The sequence below is a fragment of the Gymnodraco acuticeps genome, unplaced genomic scaffold, assembly GCF_902827175.1.
Source record: "Gymnodraco acuticeps unplaced genomic scaffold, fGymAcu1.1, whole genome shotgun sequence".
Classification (NCBI taxonomy): Eukaryota; Metazoa; Chordata; class Actinopteri; order Perciformes; family Bathydraconidae; genus Gymnodraco; species Gymnodraco acuticeps.
The window spans coordinates 3,041,099-3,058,592 of record NW_022989799.1 but is presented as its reverse complement, the minus strand read 5'-3'; the positions used below and the strand labels follow the sequence as shown (position 1 = coordinate 3,058,592).

General features: G+C 40.5%; 1 protein-coding gene across 1 annotated transcript in view; it reads right to left on the bottom strand.

Annotated features, from left to right (window-relative positions):
* LOC117550984 (gamma-aminobutyric acid receptor subunit pi) overlaps nt 1–17,494 on the bottom strand; it is a 159,289-nt gene that overhangs the window by 75,034 nt on the left and 66,761 nt on the right. The window contains exon 3 of the mRNA XM_034223638.1: nt 4,223–4,335. Coding sequence (XP_034079529.1) covers nt 4,223–4,335 — 113 coding nt within the window. The remainder of the gene's footprint in view (nt 1–4,222; nt 4,336–17,494) is intronic.

Genomic DNA, 17,494 nt, shown 5'->3' with positions numbered 1-17,494 from the left:
AATAAGTTACACGAGAGGGTGGAGCTAAGTACATTGCTGAACAAAACATTATAAGGTAACCAAAATGTTACTATTAACATTCATGAACTTAAAAAAAAGAAAAGTTCCGAGGCAAAAACATGACCAACAGTGGTGACCCCGTCAATCCAAGGGTAGACACGCCCTCAAGCGTAATTTATTTAACTTTAAATAATTGTAATATGGTGAATAGCCATAACTTACTAAAATAACCTCATAATGAATTGATAGAGAAAATGTTTCACTGAGTAATAAACAAAGCAACAAGTATCGTCATTTTCTTGTAGACTTCTATACAAAACAACATCTGTTGGCAACCAGTGGAATTATTATCCCCTAAAAAAAGTGTATTAAGCTTTGAAATTATAATTCAACCCTTTGGATGTAGTAAATACAACACTTCAACCACTGCTGATGTACAATAACATGTACATCAGCAGTGGTACTGCTGTGAATGGAAACAGGAGAAAACAGCTAGCTTTGCTCTTTCCAAAGCACCCCTGGAGCTCACTACATTATATTACTTACATGTAATATTAAATGTGTTTAATCCGTACAAATATCACTTTGTTCTGGGTATGGTTATGTTCCAGGAGGCACAGCTGTCTGCAGTTATATAATCTACAAACATATAGAGTGGTAATAATTTTTCTCATCCAACACTGCAAGAGAAGCAAATAAGTGTGTGTGACCCAAAACGTCAAACTAATCCTTAGGGTTACAGTATGAGGAACAATGATTAATGTCTTGAGTAATGGGTCAGACTGCAGTGAGCGAGGGGCTGTCTATTGACGAGCAGTGACACCTAGCACCCAGCCTGCACCGACATGTTGGAAATATTGTATTTTCCCTGTATATGTGGTTAAAGATACCATGACAACACAAAGAATTACAGAGTGCATGACGACACTGTTGCAGCTGCTGTATATCTAGTACAAATATTTATTGGTGCTTTTTTCCCTAAAGGGTTAGAATATGAACACAAAAATTGCAATTCACACATTGTAATGCAAGTGGGTGTGTGTGTTCCCATCTCTGTGTGCCAAGCTTGCGTTTCTAAGCGAGATGACTTGCGATTATACTGAAAAGCATTTGCCCCGGTAAAGTCTGAGGTGTTATTACAGATTATGCAGCGAGTAAACAAACCATAATCACATTGAGACAGATTCCCAGATCCCAGAACAATAATGGTAGGGAGGGATTTGCAGGGGATGACATAACATTGTTTCTCTGGAAAGCGTACACAGAGTTAGCTTCTCTATTGGAAGTAAATTAGTCGCCTACTGAAAATTTGAATCTAAATCACATTGTGCATTAGCAGATCTAATCTTGGCTAAGCTACAAACAACATTACATTTTCAGATGTATATATTAAAGTGTAGCATTCTAGTACTCTTTCACTGGCCCTATATCAGTGTTTCCTTCTGCATGAATTTCCCTATTATTGATCAAAACCAAGCGGCAAACTCTGGGGCAGAGCCGGGAGGCCAATACGGAAGTGCCACAAACTGCAGTTCATCTATTGGCCGATAAGCGATGACTGCAGAAAGGATGAATTTCCATAGACCCCCATGTTAAAATGCCCAACTTTACAGCAGAAATAAACATGTTTCTACCCCTGGATGCAATACAATTATTTGGGATATAGTTAGATTCCACCTTAATGATTATTAATTGTTGAGTGAATTGTTTTATAACTCGACCCTTTTATTTATATTAGGTCTTAACGTTTTTGCATAAATTAGGGCGTGGTCACTTTGATGGACATGTACGTGCCTCACTGTCAGCTAACAGCAACTTGTCCACTCTGCTAGGCTACAACGTTAGTTAATTGTAGTTACTGTACTTGACCCTTTAGCCGTGTTCGTGGTGATTGTGCCTTTTTAGGGAATGTTGTTACAAATATCAGACAATTAAAATGTCGTGCTGTGCAGTTGAATGTACTAACAGAACTTCCAAGAAGTCTAAAATAATAATATTATACATGTTAACCCCGTTAGCAAGTGTTTGTGTGCTTGTTAGCTTAGCTTGTTATATAGCAAAGCCAGCTAAGGACGTAACCCTTTATACATGTATATACATACAGGGTTTCCCACACATAGACTATACTTGGGCAGGCCGCCCAGGTATATTAACGGCCGCCCAAGTATATTTCACGACCCATTTAGGTTTTTTTGTTTGTTTTTTTTAATAATTTTTTTTTTTTAATTTGTCCGTGACCACGACGCCATCTGCGATCGGTTAACTTGTGGACAATGATCCCTCACTCTACGCCTCCTGTACCCAGTCCCGGACTGGCCATCGGGAGGACCGGGGGGTTTCCCGATGGCCTGGCCTGTTAAGTGGCCTGCCTCACACAGGGTGACTGGCTGTCTACATGATGTGGCCTGCCGACATGGCCACTGTCATACAGATCATAAATCAAAGCCCTTGATTGGTCTCTGTGTGTCATTCAAGCTCGGGATAACCTCAGCTCAGTTTAGATTTAGACTTAGATTTAGAGTTCAGTTTAGACTGTTTAGATAGTTAACTTTGTCTAAGTTCTCAGTGGGTCTCAAACAGTTTGGTCACCATTTATGTAAACACATATTTCCCTTTGAGGGGGTAGTGATTAGTCAAATATGCATGAATAAAAAGTTAACTAGGGGAAAAAAGGTAAGATACACTTTTAAAACTTGTTGAGAGCTAAAACTAGTCTTTGCTTCTGCCTCAAAGAGGAGCAGGGGGGAGAGGAGGGAGACAGGAGAGGATCACAGACACACTCACAACTATAAATGAACCAAAAATAAATAAATAAACAAGTTTCAGTGTTTTTCATATTGGATATGGTATGTTATTGGTTATGGCCATGATTGTATGATTATTGAAATGTATACAGTTATGTTTCATATAGGGGTTCACATAGATCTAGTCTCTTTATTTGCCCCTCAAAATGCACCAGATTGATGCATTTAACTCCAAAATAAAAAGAAGCATGCCCCCGGACCCCCCTAGAGGATTTGAGGTCCACCCCCACTTAAAATCACATTGATAGGTTCCTAAATACATTTACCATTTTTTTAAAATAGTAACCAATGTCCATATGTTTATTTGTGGGTAGTAGATTTAAACTATAGGGCTATCACTATGGGCCCTACCTGTACCTGTTCGCTCTGAAATCGCGTGAAGGGTCTGCTAACAAGCGACCAACAGAAAGGTTAATGTCAATGTCGTTGCACGTCACCTCAACCCCTCCCCCCGCTACCACCACCCCCCCAAGTATATTTCAGATCTGTGGGAAACACTGACATATACAGTTTAGTTTATTATTCAGCCTTGGGGAAGACTTTTATAGTCTATGGATATGACGCCCATAATGCTAAACGGGAGCAAATGTTAAAAGGGGACCCAATTATCCCAGTGGTGGCCGCCGGGACGCCGGCTGGAGCTAGCCCCCTGCGGCTCCGTTAGCTCCAGGCGGTGGAGATCAAGGAATGCAGCGAAACGCGGACTTGGTTCGCCTGCAGCCCGCTATAGTATTAGCTAAATAAATTATGTTGAGCAAGGCTTATTAAGCTGAACATTGCCACAATTGTTCTGCTATGTATCGATACTTATTTTTATTTTATTAACGTGTGAATGACAAGCATTAAGAATAACAAAAAATAGCTAATTCTCTTGCAGATTGTCTCGTTTGATTATGAATGTAACGTTTATATAGTGGAACTGCACTGTTTTATCAAAACCAAAGTGCCACGCAGTAACTTGGTATGCATGTATTTCATGTTAGCTTAGCTTCTTAGCTTGAGCTAGCTCTTGAACTTCCAGCTCGGTGGCAGCAGGTCCCGCCTCGGCTCCGCCTCTTTGCCCTTATTTGGATCAGGCTGGAGAAGGCGGGAGTTCGACTCTGACGTCATTGTTGAGACGTTAGTGGCCGACTCCGCCTACTAAGGGCTTCTCTGCAACTCTGCAGAATCCTATGGGTGACGTCATGGACACTGCGTCCATTTATATGTACAGTCTATGATCAAAACGTACATTCAAAATGAGTTCTGACATCTCATTACACCATACATATGCAGCTAAGTTAAGTATGTCAGTGTATATTTCTCAAAGGGATGCACAGGCCAAAAATTGCAATATGAACTGTTCTTGTTCTCTGTCTACCGCACATTTCCCCTGAGTGTTCAGTCATTCACTCTCTGCGTGTCTGCAGTTTCCTTACTGTCAAAGAAGGGCCTGAGGTACTTGTTGTATCCTTTCATCAGCTTATGAATGGTGGGAGGCAGAATCTCTCCTTCCTTCATTTCTGCGTTGAGCATCGAGCTCTCTAACAACCTGAGAGAAAGACAGAGAAAGAAATAAAAAGAGGTAGGAAAAAAACCGACAAAGAATTTATATACCAAGCGGATCTCTAGAATTCATAGAATTTACAGGGGCTTGAAAAGCAAATGTTACACAACATGCTGAGTTCGGGAAAAGACAGGAGATTATAATTGCAATTTAAATGTAAACCCTCCTTGTTTAATTGATTGAAATGACCACGTTTGGAATATTTTAAACTACCCATCTGCCTGTGTTTCCATTGCCTGATGCCTTTAAAATTACCATTTGCTTTCATGAGATTTTTGTTCCTCTCAGTGTTTCTCAATGCTATCCTTAAAGGCACATTGAAATGTGGGGAGATGATTATATTTCTGGCAATTGCGGCTGGGTAAAAGAACACTCATTGCACCTTCCCCAGCGGTATGTGTGTTTGTGTATAAATCAGGCTCTAAATATAGAACGCCTGCTCGGTAGAGAAATCCCCGGGGCACGTGCCATGATATAAGAGGGGCTGAGGCAAGACAGATCAGCCTGTGTGCAGAAGCAGAAAACATTCATCTCCAAATGTAGGCAGCCTCTCAGAGTCCCCTCTGTCACTTGTACGCTTCAAATAAGTGACAAGAGAAAGAGTGTAAACGCAAGGTGGGATGTTTTTCATACGTAACACAGCATCATCCGTTATCCACACAGGCATTATTAGGGTGCTTATGGATTCAGATTGATATTGAGTAATTTGTGTACCTATATCGCTGTAAACAAGTTGATCGATTTGAGTCAAGTTGACTGGTAGTTTCAACACTGTTTGTTCTATAAATACAGTTGCTTAGTAATAAAAAGAAAACACATTAGTGTCACAATTGCTGGACAGGCAACATCCTCTTTCAGTTTGTAGCTATAAAACAACCCTAACCTTCTTTTATCATGAAATGATCAAGTACAGTTCCTGATAATAATAATAATAAAGCACTTTTCCTACACCAACTCCAAGTGCTTTAACAACATGGCAAACATCACAAATAAAAACAGAACAATAAATCAGAGGCCTGTACTACGAAGCCGAATTTTCGCTAACTTCAGGGAAAACTCTGGGTTTCCGGTCCTACGACGCTGGTTGTCTTATTATCTCCATGTTAACTTATGCGGAACGGCAAACCTAAGAGATCAACTCAGTGAAAGCACCGCCTGCTGACCAATCAGAGCTCAGTGTGCGGAGTTTAAGGCTATCAAGTCATATTACAGGAGAAAGGAAAAACTGCCGTCGCAGGAAAGACGGCCGGCAAAAATCAACTGACTGTGTGAACATGAACATTATTAGAATATCACCTCCCATCTTCAGAGCAATCTGACTATTATAACATTAGTGTAAGAGCCATTTAGGCACATTATTTTATGGTAATGAATTATGGTTTTGTGAGCCAATTGAATATTCTTTAATTTAACTTAAATGAGCTGAATAATTATGAATTATTATTTTACTGTTTTGTAACGTGTTATCTTGCTTATGGACAGCTCTAGTTTACGTTTTGTTATTATTTATAAAAAGCAATCGTAGGAGCGTGCTCAGGTATAAATGACGCTGCCAGCATGACACAGCAGGAAGTCTAGAGAGGAAGTTGGAAAAAGTTTTTGACCGCACACATCCGTATGACCGAGGGATCTTGTTTGTTTATTTGTTTAAATACCGTGCAAACGTTGCACGTCGGCAGTGGGCCGCCAGCTGATTGAACCTTTCAATAAAGCACCTGAATGGAACAAGCAAGGTATCTGATTTCTTGAATATACGCGAGTCAATACTCGAGCTCCTAGACTAAGTGGCCTTTGAGCATTAATTTTCTTTGGACAATTGGGCACTACATTAAGTCAAAAACTAACGACTACGTTGTGAGGATTACTCGCGTGTAGGAACAACCCAGTCTCACGGCATTTCGTGTTCACCAACACGATTAGAATCTATTGATTCGTGTTCACCAACACGATTTGCCCCTTTTTTTCGTGTTGCACAGCACGATTTTAAAAAAGCAATGTATTTCTATCTTACTGCCTGCAGCACGTCTTTTTCTCCGTCGGGTTGAGGAAGACCGGAAGATTTGTGGTTCATAAAAACATGTTCTTACTCAATATCAAGCCACAATTATTGCTTTTATTTGAAATCGTATAATTTTTTACTTTTGTTGCCGTCTGTGAGGAAAATAAATGGGGCTCAGAGCCTCAGGATACTGAAATCTGTATTTTTTAAATCTTTTTTTCCTTCTAATTTGTTATTCTTTTCAAAATAACACACTGTTATTTACTCACCAATAACACACTGTTATTTACTCACCAATAACACACAATTATCCTTGCTTTTATTTATTGGTTTAATTCCATAATCTCGGGCTTTTTTGGCGTCCGTCAGGAACTGAATTTCAAAATAAAAATAACCGGAAACAGACGTAGGCATTTCGAGCGATTACCCAAGATTCCTCAGCTATGGTTTTAAGATCGCGTATTGGATGTTTTAAGCCGCAATGCATGCTGGGATTTGGTGTTTATATGATATGAAATCCGGAAAACATTTTAAAAGAATAAAATAATACTTAATTCCGAGCGCTCTTGCTTTTCTCTTTGAAAGTCATCACATAACAGCATTGTAATACACGGTTCGGCTGCATTGTATATTACAGATCTGCCGTAGTTCTTTATTTATAGAGCCCTGATGAGAAGACCTTTGGAAAAACTGAGAAAATGCCGCCGAAACTGAATACTTGACGTGGATCATAAATATATTCAACAATTAAACAACATCTTCAATTTCTCTTCACACAATACGTCTCCTTGCAGTATCAACACTAATTCGGCTGACTTTTACATTTGATCTAATTCACAGATAGGTTATATTTAAACCATAACGATGCACAGCTGATATAAAAGGACTGTAGTTTTTAAAGATATTACTGATTTTCTTTGAATGTAAGAATGTAAATACTGAGTCTGAAATAGTATAGCAATATGCTGTAAAATGATGTGAAAGCATGCATAAAACTACACATCTTCAGATGTTGTACGAAAACATAAGTGTCTATACACTAATAATACAAAGTTATTATGGCTGTGTGTACCTTGTGTGCACCTCCTAGTGGTTAAAGCACGTTATTGAATTATTGTGTTTTATTTGATTAAAAAAATATTAAGAGTACATACTTTCATAGGAGGAAAGTATAAATATAGAATATAATAAAAAATCAAGAAGATACTCTAAGTGATCTCTACAATAAAACAGTTTAGTGCAGAATGTACAAAGATATTAATAGGAGGAGGTGCAAAACAGAAAAACGAATTAATCTGTATTTAAACATTAAATGACAGATTAAGTTCTTCTTTTAAATAAGAAAAAAACTTTGGGGGTATCTATCTACAGATAAATATTAAGCCTGACAAAGTACTTAACGTCTAATATATTGCTTTCCTGCAATGTTAACTATGTTGAAGCACTTATTTTAACTGATATTATACATATGAATTATACTCTTATGTAGATAGAATAAGAAATGTGCAGAATATGACAGTTTAATGGTGGAGGTACACACATATTGATAGATGTCTTGTAATGCACTGTTGAGGAACCTGTGACCCAAGTGTTTCATTCATTGCATAACTACACCGTAGTTGTGTATATGATATGTCAATAAACCTTTGGAAATCTTGAAAGTGATGTGCAAAATAGCCATAATATACAGTCTTTAATTAACTCTTAGTAGAGAATAACGAGTAATGAATATACTTTATTACTCGTTTCCATTCATGTCAATTGCAGATACATGTTTAGTCTTCTCAAGCACCAACTATCAAATATCTCTCCTGATTGTTGGCACTTGACAATCACCTTACCTGAATTTTACTCAGGTGTAACTAAAGTCTGATTTAAGGGTTGTTTATATTTCACATAATTAATCAGAATCTGCAAAGTAACTCAAATAAATGTAGTGGAGTAAAAATACCAGGTTAACCTCTGAATTGTAGTGGAGTAGAATTACAAAGTAACAATGAGCTGTCATGTGGGTATTAATCCTGCGCATTATGGACACAAGCGATTTTCACCCATTTATTAATTATATGTTTTACATTTGATAACATCAATGTGTTTAATACTGGCAACTTCTAATTGTGGGAAAAACGAAAACGTTCAGTTGAGACGTCCCATAGAACATTTTGCGAAACACAATAGCCAGCATGTGTAGTTCTGGGGGGGCGTTCGATTCCAGTTTTGGATAGTCTGGCGTGGTTTCGTTCCATTTCACACAGCTGTTTGACGCTCTGCGTAACCTTACGGGGACTGTAGTCCTAAACGATAGCTGGGGATTTTGGGTAGTGTAGTGTCTTCGGCCATCCTAAACTCAGAAATGTTGACAATCGCAATGATGCTTCGAAATGTCCCTTCTACGTCTTTTTTCCGGTTATTTTTATTTTGAAATTCAGTTCCTGACGGACGCCAAAAAAGCCAGAGATTATGGAATTAAACCAATAAATAAAAGCAAGGATAATTGTGTGTTATTGGTGAGTAAATAACAGTGTTATTTTGAAAAGAATAACGAATTAGAAGGAAAAAAATATTAAAAAATACAGATTTCCGTATTCTGAGGCTCTGAGCCCCATTTATTTTCCTCACAGACGGCAACAAACGTCCGAAATTATACGATTTAAAATAAAAGCAATAATTGTGGCTTGATATTGAGTAAGAACATGTTTTTATGAACCACACAGCTTCCTGTCTCCCACGACCCGACCGGAGAAAAAGACGTGCTGCAGGCAGTAGAAATACATTGCTTTTAAAATCGTGCTGTGCAACACGAAAAAAAGGGGCAAATCGTGTTGGTGAACACGAATCAATAGATTAAAAATCGTGTTGGTGAACACAAAATGCCGTGAGACTGGGTTGGTAGGAACCTACTATCACTGGAATTGTCGGATGTGGATCTGATCATGGCTACTGGAGCTGCGGCAGAAACAAAGTGGATCTGATCGTGGCTACTGGGGCAAGGGACCATTTGGATTATCCTCTACCGTGTGGACATGGACTGCATGCTGTCACGCTACTCTGCATGCCTTTCATTGGAGTTCGAGCCACTTGGTAAAACAGCTGTTGTCTTTTGTTCAGCCAAACCGGCTGAATAATGTCGGAGGACAGCGCCACTGAGGGTGCGTTTACGGTCGACACCCACAAGAGGGCAGCAAAACCAACAGAAAAGGCCATGGAGTAGTGGCTACAGCTCTGCATCAATGCAAGGAGAGGTAAATTAAGACAACTCACTGCCAAAATGAATGAAGTTGAGCCTTTAATGGGCAACACCTGTAACTTGATGGAAGTTATCTCAAAGATGAGACTTTTCAAGGTAATCTTTGAAGAGTTTAAAGACTGTAACTGCTCAGTTGTGCTTTTTATGGACGAAGAAGAAAAGAGCCATGATCAAGAGAGCTGGTTTGAGCCTAAATCTCAGAGGTTTCACGACTTTATTAAAGAATCTGATGTGTGGATTAATTGTGAGGAGCATTGCAAAGAAATACCACAAGCCTGCATTGATGATGTTTCTCATATGGACAGTGTATCTGTGGTGTCAAGATCCAGTAGAGCTAGCAGGGCTTCATCCGCTTCAACAGCATCCTCAGCACGATTAGGAGAGGAAGTAAAGCGTGCAGCTTTGGAAGCCAAGGCTGCCTCGTTAAAGCAAAGTCAAGCCTTGGCAGTTAAGGAGGCACATCTTCGGGCTGAGAAAGAAGAGCTGAAAATTAAAACAGCTTTAGCAGTGTCAAATGCTAAAATTAAAATATATGAAGAGTATGACGCACAGGATAAGAGTGATGTAATGAACACGTATTTGGACAATGCAAACACACAGCAGAAAGAAGACACACAAGAGCAAGCAGGACACAGCCATCCACTAATCCCAAGCAGTCATGTAACCCATCAGATAGGTCTATTTCAGCACCTGGAGCTAGACCTAAAGCACCAAAGGCTCTGGACTCAAGTACATTAGCCAGTGGGGCACATCAGCGACAAAGTGACTATGAAAAGGACATATGCAAAGTAATCAAGAAGCAGACTGATATAACAGAAATGCTTGTGAAACATCAGCAGCTCGCACTTCTCCCACAGCGTGATATTCCTGTTTTTTATAGTGACTTGCTCGACTTCAGATCTTTTCTTAAGGCATTCCACACAACAGTCTGCTCCAGAACAGACAATGCTGCAGATAAGATGTACTTCCTGGAACAGTATACAAGAGGTGATCCCAAAGACATTGTAAAAAGCTGCCAGCATATGCCCCCCGACCGTGGTTTTCAGAGAGCCATGGACATGTTGGAAGACCGCTACGGCAACCCACTGAAGATTGCCACCGCTTTCATGGAAAGGTGCTAAAATGGCCGCAAATAAAACCAGAGGACTCACAAGCACTCAACAAGTTTTCTCTATTCCTTTTAAATTGCAGAAACGCCCTGGAGGATGTGAATTACATGGAGGAGCTAGATAACCCTACAAATATGAGAGTTATCGTCTCGAAGTTACCCTATAAATTCATAGAAAGATGGAAGGTGCTGGCATTCAAGATCCAAGAAAGGAGCCAGAGAAGAGTGAGATTCTAAGACTTGGTCGACTTTGTGGATAAACAAGCCAAAATCTTGGCCGACCCTCTCTTTGGTGACCTGCAGGGATCTGCTGCCGAAGCGAAAAGCAGGAACGTTTTACAAATGGAGAAAAATACCAGGAGTGAAAGGATTAAAGGAAGCATCTTTGCAACCAGTGTGCCCACGTCAACAGAGGAAGATAATTGCAAACCACTGACAGTAAATAGCAGGACGTCAAGTAATGTTGCCTTCATAAGCCATGTTTGTTCTGCAAAAAGGACCACGCACTATTGGAGTGCCATCAGATTGCAGAAAAAGCTCATAAAGACAAGGTGGACTTTATATGGAAATCTGGACTATGTTTTGGAGGCCTAGTTAAAGGGCACGTGAGTAAAGACTGCTAACAGAGAATGACATGCCAAACATGTTCAGAAAGACACCCAAGCTTGCTACACATTCATAGAATAGACAATGTTTCCAATCATGCACGTGCAGAAAGCCAAGAGGTGGCCAGGTCAGACAACACAGTAGTTTCAAGTGCACTGGTGAGCATAACCAGGAGACTACTACCTGTGAAGGGGGCCGGAGATAGATGTGTTCTTGCTATTCTTCCGGTCTACATCAAAGCAAAGACAGGAAGCAAGCTTGTGAAAACCTACGCCTTCGTGGACCCTGGGAGCTCTGCAACATTTTGCACACACTCTTTAGCAAGGCAGCTAAACCTGCAGGGAAAAGGAGCGCAGCTTGTCCTAACAACAATGAGCTCAACCAAACAAGTGAAAGGTTCTCTGCTGAGAGATTTGGAGGTCTGTGGAATCAAAGAAGATAAGTTTATCAGCCTAAAAAAGGTTTCCACGCAAAAGAGCATCCCAGTAACAAAGGATCATATTCCTCTTCAGAAAGACATTGAAAAATGGCCACACCTCCTGGAAGTAGAGCTGCCGTGCATCGCTGCTGAGATAGGACTCCTAATTGGAAATGACGTGTATGAAGCTTTCGAGCCATGGAAAGTCATTCACAGTCAGAACAACGGCCCATATGCCGTAAAGACGGTCCTTGGCTGGACTATTATGGCCCACTTAAAGAACAAGAAGACAGTGAGCCAGAGGACGGTGAGCAGCACAAGTCACAATCACCGGATTGCAGTAGAGACTGTGGAAAGGCTACTCATACAGCAATACAATGCAGACTTTCCTGAGCATTGCTACAGCGACAAACTGGAAATGTCACAAGACAAACAATTCATCAGCTCTGTGTCCAGCTCAATCCATCATGCTGAAGGACATTATTACATCAATTTACCTACAAAGACATCATTGGTCAGCTTGCCAAACAATAAGTATGCTGCAGTGCAGAGAGCAATTAACCTAAAGAAGAGACTCACCAAAAAAACCAGAATTCCACCAGGAATACACAGACTGTATTAGTGACCTGCTAAACAAGGGATATGCAGTCAAGGTGCCAGAGACACAACTGAGCTGGCAAGACGACAGAGTGTGGTATATCCCACACCATGGTGTGTACCACCCACATAAGAAAAAACTCTGGGTGGTCTTTGACTGTGATGCAAGTTTCTATGGAACTTCAATCAATAACGAATCGCTTCAGGGTCCTGACCTTACAAGCTCCCTCATCGGCGTCCTGACACGTTTTAGACAAGAGCATGTTGCAATGATGGCAGACCATAGAAGCCATATACCACAAGTCAGAGTCCCAGAAGAGGATACGGACCTCCTACGCCTTTTGTGGTGGCCTAATGGAGACTTCACACAAGAAATGGTTGATTACAAAATGGTTGTACACATTTTCGGCGCCACCTCGTCTGCCAGCTGTTTCTAACTTTGCCTTAAGAAGAGCAGCAGAAGAAGAAACAGGACTGCGGGCATCAACTCAAGCCGTAGAGACAGTTCTGAGGAACTTTTACGTTGATGACTGTTTAAAGTCGGGTCAGTGGTGACTCTGAAGCCATTGCCCTGGGCAAAGACCTCATGTCCTTGTGCACCTCAAGAGGCTTTCACCTTACCAAAATGGACAAGCAATAGCCGAGCCTTCTTGAAAACTATTCCAGAGAGTGAAAGAGCCAAAAAATATGGATTATTGTTTACATGTATGACTACCCGAGCCATACACCTAGAGGTCGCTCACACACTTGACACAGACTCCTGTATAAATGCTCTGCTTTGCTTCATGTGCAGAAGGGGCCAAGTGTCGCTTATGAGATCCGACAACGGCACCAACCTAGTCAGCGCAGACAAAGAATTACGGGCAAGCTATGCAGCAGTGGAATCAAGCCAAAATTCAGGAAGCTCTTGCTCAGAAAGGAATCCAGTGGATTTTCAACACTCCTGCTAGACCTCACTTCGGTGGAGTATGGGAGAGGCAGGTAAAATCCGTAAAGAAGGTCTTAAAGTCTGTCCTTCATGAGCAAACAATTGACGACGAGTGTCTCCAGACTGTGTTGTGTGAAGTTGAGGCCATACTTAATGACAGACCTTTAACCACATCATCTGATGACCCAAATGACATTGAACCGCTGACGCCAAATCATCTGCTGTTATTAAAGAAACAGCCATTGCTTCCTCCAGGACTGAGCTGCAAGGATGACTGCTACACACGTCACAGATGGAAGCAGACACAGTACATATCAGACCTGTTCTGGAAAAGGTGGGTGCGTGAGTACCTGCCTGACCTACAGGAGCGTCAAAAATTGACTAAAGTGAAGCAGAATCTAGCACCAGGGCACATTGTCATGATCCTGGACGACAACGCCCCTCGGAGCTCGTGGCTTCTGGTAAGAGTTGTGCAGACCATCACAGACTCTAAAGGACTGGTTCGTAGAGTACTGGTTAAAACAAAATCCAGTACTTTGGAGAGGCCTGTGGAAAGACTTTGCCTCATTTGTGAATAGGACACTTGATTTTGCCTTTAAAAATATATATGTACATAAAATACGTATATTTAGTTTGTTTATGGAAAACCCATGTCAAGGGGTGTAGGTGAATTCCTCCCCCAAAAGTAAATGCAAACGTTGTTTGTTAGGAGTATAATTGAGCTATTGTTAGCCATATGTTTGTTTGGAAATGACTCTTGTTATTATTATTAATTATAAGTCTTCCCGCCTTATAATTAGGGGCCGGAATTGTAAGAGCCATTTAGGCACATTATTTTATGGTATATGAATTATGGTTTTGTGAGCCAATTGAATATTCTTTAATTTAACTTAAATGAGCTGAATAATTATGAATTATTATTTTACTGTTTTGTAACATGTCATCTTGCTTATGGACTGCTCTAGTTTACGTTTTGTTATTATTTATAAAAAGTAATCGTAGGAGCGTGCTCAGGTATAAATGACGCTGCCAGCATGACACAGCAGGAAGTCTAGAGAGGAAGTTGGAAAAAGTTTTTGGCCGCACACATCCGTATGACCAGGAATCTTGTTTGTTTATTTGTTTTAAATACCGTGCAAACGTTGCACGTCGGCAGTGGGCCGCCAGCTGATTGAACCTTTCAATAAAGCACCTGAATGGAACAAGCAAGGTATCTGATTTCTTGAATATACGCGAGTCAATACTCGAGCTCGCCTCCTAGACTAAGTGGCCTTTGAGCATTAATTTTCTTTGGACAATTGGCCACTACAATTAGCGTTAAGAAAGCTTACTTAAATATCTGCCAAAACATAAGTAACCGGATCAAAGAAACATTACGTACAGTCCGCGGAACTGTGAGCGCAGACGTCGATGTGTCCCATTATCATTCATATCACATCATAATGTATCATATATCTCCTTATCTGAGTCAGCTTCTTGACCCGTATCTGGCCGTGCAACACTTGGTGTCACATACTTTATGCAGAAGTATTATTTTAAGCAACACAGTAAGTTGACAAAACTCTCGAGTCAATGTAATTTAAAGTCAGATCCACTCGTGTCTTGGACGGGGCAGTGATTATCATAAACCTGTTAATGTACGCATTCAAACACTTTTTCTTTTACCAGCTGTATTCACCTTGCAGGTGCAGCTATGTGGCTTTTATCCTGGATAAAGTGTTTAAGTCATGGATGTTCAAAGTTTAACTTATTCATATTTGTCTAATATTATAGTTTATTTTCATTCAGGAAGTATGACGCTGCACTGTCAGTACGCTTGTCCATGTTTTTGATTGGTCAAATGTTGCTAACCCCGCCCCCTTTCATGTCAACGCGCACTCAGCCGGACAGAGAAACCCTGGCTTGAGTTACCGAGTTGATAACCAGCGTCGTAGGACCGCTTAGCGAGATCACCTTTGTTTTGGGTTAGTTATTTATGTATGTTATGTGAGGGTCTAAGGACAGAGGGTGTCGTTTTCTCATATTGATATTCTGTACAAAGATGCCCAGTCGATCGCGAGATGTGTCTAAAAATAGAACAACAATATTCTGTTTTATCGTTAATGTCCTATAACATAATCTTCCTGTGCCAGAATAATGCACTTGAACGCATCAAAGCTTTGTGATTGGCCGGCGTGACCCCATGTGTCGGGGCCATGGATGTATAATAAGAACTGGATACAGCGTGGGAGGCGGGGCCTCATTCATTCCTATGAGAGCTGCTCATTAGCGCATGATGATAAAATGGCCCAACTTTTGAGAGAGTGAAACGTCACAGATTACCCAGCATGCCTGAGAAGTACCCGTATGTGCACTCATAGAGCATGCGCAACTTTAACCAAAATGAAGTGTACATAACGATTGATAACGATTGATGTGTACATTAGCATCATTACTAGCTAGCCGCTAGCTGCTAGCGGCTAGCTAGTAATGATGCTAATGTACACATCAATCGTTATGTACTTATATTACGCTGTAACAGGATCTAGTGATATCCAACAGAGCTTCATTTAGCATGAAATAATTATTGCACTGTAGCCAATATATATATATTTATATACAGTGCAATAAGCTTCTTAGTGCAATACGAAGCTACAGGGACGTTAATAATGTCGGTAACTTTATGTAATACAACATTTACGGTACAAGATTTAATCATACAGCCCATGTAGTATGATAATGAATTACAGCAAACATGTGCAATATATCCATTATTACAGCTCCGTGGGATGGTAGTAAGATGATATCCATGCATCCATGGGTAAAGATAAACGCAACTCACATTGGTTTCTCATACAGCATCTCTGTAAACTACGTGTATTCACTGAATTTCACTCTCTGCCTTTAACGGCTCGTTGTAGCTCCAATAGCTCCAGCCCCCACCCTCCCTGTGAGCACAGTGTGCTCTGATTGGTCGGGACACGTAACATGAACGTGCCGGGCGGTGCGGTCCCGTGGGTTAGATGCACGTTCATAATGCAGAGGGAAATAACTCTCAGAATAACGTTATTAGCACATTTTTACAACTTGAGGAACGAATGTTTTTAATAAGGGGCTATACAAGTGTTCATACTGGGTAGTTTATTTAGTTTAAAAAAAATTATCCAACGAGTTACAGACCACTCTTTCCCAATGTAAGTCAATGGGAAAAAGTGTTTCCCGGGCCTGGCAACCAAACGGAAGTGTAGTACCGCCGTTGGGCCAGCACGAATATTTTCATCTGAGTCCGGCGCACTTCCTGGGGCTTGGTCGGGGGGCGCGGCTGGTGGCAGTGGGCAGTGCACTAGTTCGCTGACGTTGTCCGTGTCAACAGGAGTGACAGTCCGCACACATACAAGACCGCAATTATGGCAGAAGCAAAACATATATCATTTTCTACTCCGAGTGGGAGGATGATTATTGTTGTATCTATTCCAATTCAAAAGTCCATCTGTCTCATCTGCACTGCGAGCGTGGCTTTATCGAAGAAGGGTAATTTAGGAGCGACATTTCAATAAAACAGTGCACAAAAACGCTACGAGACGGAATTCCCTCCTAATTCTGCCCTACGCTCCCAAAAGGGGAGGGGCCTGAAAGGACAGCTAAATGCACAGCAGTCCATTTTCACCAGGCCCAACAACAAGAGCAAGGCTGCTACCATAGCATCTTAACGTGTCAGTCACGTTCTTAAGAAACACATGAAGTCTTTCAAAGACGGTGAAGTTGTGAAATAAGCATTCCTGGAGGCTGCCGATGCGTAATAAAAATAATAGTAGCATTTCAACAGGTTTTTGATATGATAAAAACTCAAGTTAGATACCGTTATTAATCAGCTGTAAGTTTGAGTTTGTTTGAACTTATTCATTATAATTATTGTACAAAATGGTATAAGAATGCAAACTTAAATTGATTATAGTCTATTATCAATTCAGGTTAAGAAACTAGTGTTGCTTGCATCCTATTTTAAAGGCATTTGTTTTTATACTCTAATAAAATGCAACAAAAAAAGGGTTTGATTCTATTAATTTAGTCTTTATTGCACTTTGGCAGCAGATTCCTGTGTAGCTTCAGATCTGAGTTGTCTTATTAGTAAGCCTCATTTATACTTTTGTAGCAACACTATTTTTATATAATGGCAAAGAAAGGGTTCAGAGTCTTTTCTTTTTTCCCTGTATCATATGTGGCAGCACTGTTCAATGTTTCTTCAAAACATTACCCACTGT